A 3,938-nucleotide genomic window follows, 5' to 3' on the forward strand; every position below is an offset into this window, starting at 1 on the left:
TAAACAACAACAGCAACTACAGGTGGTGCTGCAACTATTTCTACTACTACTACTACCACCACCACCACCAACAACAACAACAACAACAATAACAACAACAACTACTACTACTACTACTAGTAGTAGTAGTAGTAGTAGTAGTAGTAGTAATGGTGGTGGTGGTGGTAGTGGTAGTAGTGGTAGTGGTAGTGGTAGTGGTAGAGCCAACAAACAAACCTCTAAGCAGTCGCTCAACTGGCAAGAAGTAGCAGCCAAAAATGTAGTGCTGGACACCATGGTGTTAGAAAGATTGGAAGGGATTAGAAGGGATGGCCACAGTTGGAATTACTTCAAATCATAGGTCTGCTCAAATCATAAGTGACTCAGGGGTTTTAAATAAACAGCAACCAGAATCAACAACTACTACTACTACTATAATAATAATAATAATAATAATAATAATAATAATAATAATTATTATTATTATTATAAGAGTTAATAATAATAATAATAAAAACAATTGCATGTTTAAACAAGTTAAACAAACGATCAACTAATTAGTTAGATATTTAATCAACTGACTAACAATAATAAAGTGGAATTGAACCTGTGTGTGTGTTATTATTGGTGCAATGACTCTCCCAAGACACAACAAAATAATAATAATAATAATAATAACAATAATAATAATAATAGAATAAAGATATCCCCACCCACCCCCAATTCATGCCTCATGCAGGAAATGACAAATAATTAAATAAAAATAATAAACAAATAATTGAATTAAAAAATTGAATAGTTAAAATAAAAATGATAAATTAGAAAATATGAAATAATCAAATATAAAAAAAAAAGATGAATATAATTTATATCATTGCCTTAGAGGATACAATCTGATGTTGATTGGTGGGACTTCGAAGGAGTAATTTGTTCATCTCTTGTCTTTTCTTTCCTTCACGCTCTTGAGCTGTGAATGAAGTCTTTAATTCATTCTGCAATTAAGAGAGGATAAAAGGTAATAAAAGACATCTTAGAATAATTTTGCTTGTCATTGCGTTACTTTGCCCATCAGTAACACTTTCACGTGATTAGAGAAAAAGAGAGAGAAAGAAAAGAGGGGGAGAGAAAAAGAGGGAGAGAAAAAGAGGGAGAGAGAAGCGTCCGACGTGATGTAAGAGGGAAGGTAATTGTGAAGCTTTCACATGATTAGTTGAAGGGAAAGAGAGGAGAAAGGAAAAGGAGGAAGAAAAAGAGGATAAGGCAAAGTGTGAGACAGAAAGAGGGGGAGTGAAGCACCCATGACATGAAGTAAGGAGAATGTAATATTCATCACATGGTTAAAAAAGGTAGTTATGGTATAGAGGAGGAGAGTTAAAAAATTCTTATAGTAAGAGAAAAGAACACAACAATAATATATGACCGAAATTTTATTGTTCCTTATCAATTTTGTTCAGTATTTTCATTAAAGTTCATTAAATAGTTCTTATAGGCACAGGAGTGGCTGTGTGGTAGCAGCTTGCTTACCAACCACATGGTTCTAGGTTCATTCCCACTGCATAGCATCTTGGGCAAGTGTCTTCTACTGTAGCCTCGGGCCGACCAAAGCCTTGTGAGTAGATTTGGTAGACGGAAACTGAAAGAAGCCCGTCGTATATATGTATATATATGTGTGTGTGTATATGTTTGTGTGTCTGTGTTTGTCCCCCCAACATCGCTTGACAACCAATGCTGGTGTGTTTATATCCCTGTAACTTAGCAGTTTGGCAAAAGAGACCGATAGAATAAGTACTAGGCTTCCAAAGAATAAGTCCTGGGGTTGATTTGCTCGACTAAAGGCGGTGCTCCAGCATGGCCACAGTCAAATGACTGAAACAAGTAAAAGAGTAAAAGAGAGTATCGAAAAGTGGTAACGATACAAAAGGACAAAGAAATTATTTTATTAATTCATTATCATCATCATCACCATTGTTTAACGTCGGCCTTCCATGCTTCCAGCATGGAGTGGACAGTTTGACAGGAGCTGACCAGACTTCTGTGTCTGTTTTGGCATGGTTCCTACAGCTGGATGCCCTTCCTAACACCAACCACCCAGCAGAGTGAACGGAATGCTTTCCACATGTCACAAGCACAGGTGAGCATAATTTTACTTTCAAAAGAGAAATTCAGTTTTATACGAAGGAGGTCAATAAGTTATCGACATTGCCATAAAGAGATCAATGACATAAATTATCTGCTGACCCCTGCATTAAGTGGACACTTAAGTTGATGAAAATGAGTAAAAGGATACACAAATTAGATGAGAAGCCAATCAATCAGGCAATTGATGATTAACAATTGCTTTGCATTAATGAAATTAAAGAAGAGATATGGAAAGATGAAAATGTGACCAGCCAATTAATGCATTATATTTAATGAATATGTTAACAAAAATACATAAACACATGTAAGTGAGATGAGACAGAACCAAGCCAATGAAGCTATTTAATTAATGAGGGTTTGACATGAACAAAAATTAACAGACAGATATACATCAGAGATAAGAAAGAGACTGGCCAGTTAAAGTGTTACATTTAATGAATGCTTACATTAACGAATATGAGTGGATAAATACAGGTAAGATGAGAAAGAGGCCAGACGATCAAGCTATTAAATTAATGACTGGTAGATATTAATTGCTTGCACATTCATTTTTGTTAGTATATTTAATGAACAGTTACATTAACAAACATGAATAGTCACACAGTCCAATTTTTATTGCAGTGTGGGGGTTTGTACCACCTGACTAGCACCTGCACCGGTGGCATGTAAAAGGCACCGTTTGAGTATGGTTGATGCCACTTCCACTTTCTCAAGTCATGTCAACTCATAAGGGCCAGATTCTAGGTTTCATGGCGTTTAAATTCCCCACCTGGACGCCCATTCTATCTTTTTTTGTGGCACCAGCACAGGTGTGGCCACTAAATACTTACAAGACAAGAGCCCTCAACTAAGTAAGGGTATAGAATTAAGGGATGAGAAAGATAGTGGGACAGGAGCAGGTGTGTGTAGCTGAAGAGAGAGAGAGAGAGAGACATAGACAGACGAACGGACAGCCAGACAGACAGGGATGTGAGGTCAAGGTACAAAGTAGAAAAAGTGAACAGGTTCGTTAGTTCGCTAAAGTGAGAATAGCATGACAGATGATTAGAGAAAGGGAATGAGTTGGGTGCAGAGATGCTTATTGGAGTTAGGGAACAGCTTACCTTCTTTTGTTTACACTTGGGCCCATAATCAGAGAGAAGTCTCAAGACATTGGCATCAAGGCGTTGCACCTGAAATCAACAATTTGTAAATGGAAATCACTTTTTTAAAGCTGGGTGAGTTACATTGTTAGTTGTTTTGTAATTGTCATAAATATTAGAGAGTTTAGTTAACAGAATGTTACACTTATGGCTGAAGACGCTTTTATGGCTCGGCGAAGTGAGAAGAGGAAGTGAAATGGAAATATGTCAATCAAAATGATATGATCACATGATTAATCAAGTGATTAAATGATTCATTTTTGTTGGATGAAGGATCACAAGCTTTGAGGAACTATGAGCAGCTACAAAGTGAGTGCTGGTGGCAAGTAAAAAGCACCCACAACACTCTCGGAGTGGTTGGCATTAGGAAGGGCATCCAGCTGTAGAAACTCTGCCAGATCAGATTGGAGTGTAGAGTAGCCATCTGGTTCACCAGTCCCCAGTCAAATCGTCCAACCCATGCTAGCATGGGTGCTTTTACGTGTCATCGGCATGAGGGCCAGTCACACGGTACTGGCAACGGCCACACTCAAAAAGGTGTCTTTTATGTACCACCTGCATGGGAGCCAGTCCAGCGGCACTGGCAACGACCTCGCTAGAATGATCTTCTAACGTGCCAAATTTGAATAAATAAGCATTGCATTTAAGACAGGAATCCAAATGTTAAAGGGTTAAATC

The 3,938-nt window shown here is 37.6% G+C and overlaps 1 protein-coding gene across 1 annotated transcript in view; it reads right to left on the reverse strand.

Annotated features, from left to right (window-relative positions):
• The window catches only part of LOC106879379 (CBY1-interacting BAR domain-containing protein 1), a 27,143-nt gene that overhangs the window by 18,180 nt on the left and 5,025 nt on the right, over window positions 1-3,938 (reverse strand). The window contains exons 4-5 of the mRNA XM_014928906.2: window positions 3,222-3,290; window positions 858-971 (exon numbers count right to left, since the gene is read on the reverse strand). Of these exons, the coding sequence (XP_014784392.1) occupies window positions 858-971; window positions 3,222-3,290 (183 nt within the window). The remainder of the gene's footprint in view (window positions 1-857; window positions 972-3,221; window positions 3,291-3,938) is intronic.

The sequence above is a fragment of the Octopus bimaculoides genome, chromosome 17, assembly GCF_001194135.2.
Source record: "Octopus bimaculoides isolate UCB-OBI-ISO-001 chromosome 17, ASM119413v2, whole genome shotgun sequence".
Lineage (NCBI taxonomy): Eukaryota > Metazoa > Mollusca > Cephalopoda > Octopoda > Octopodidae > Octopus > Octopus bimaculoides.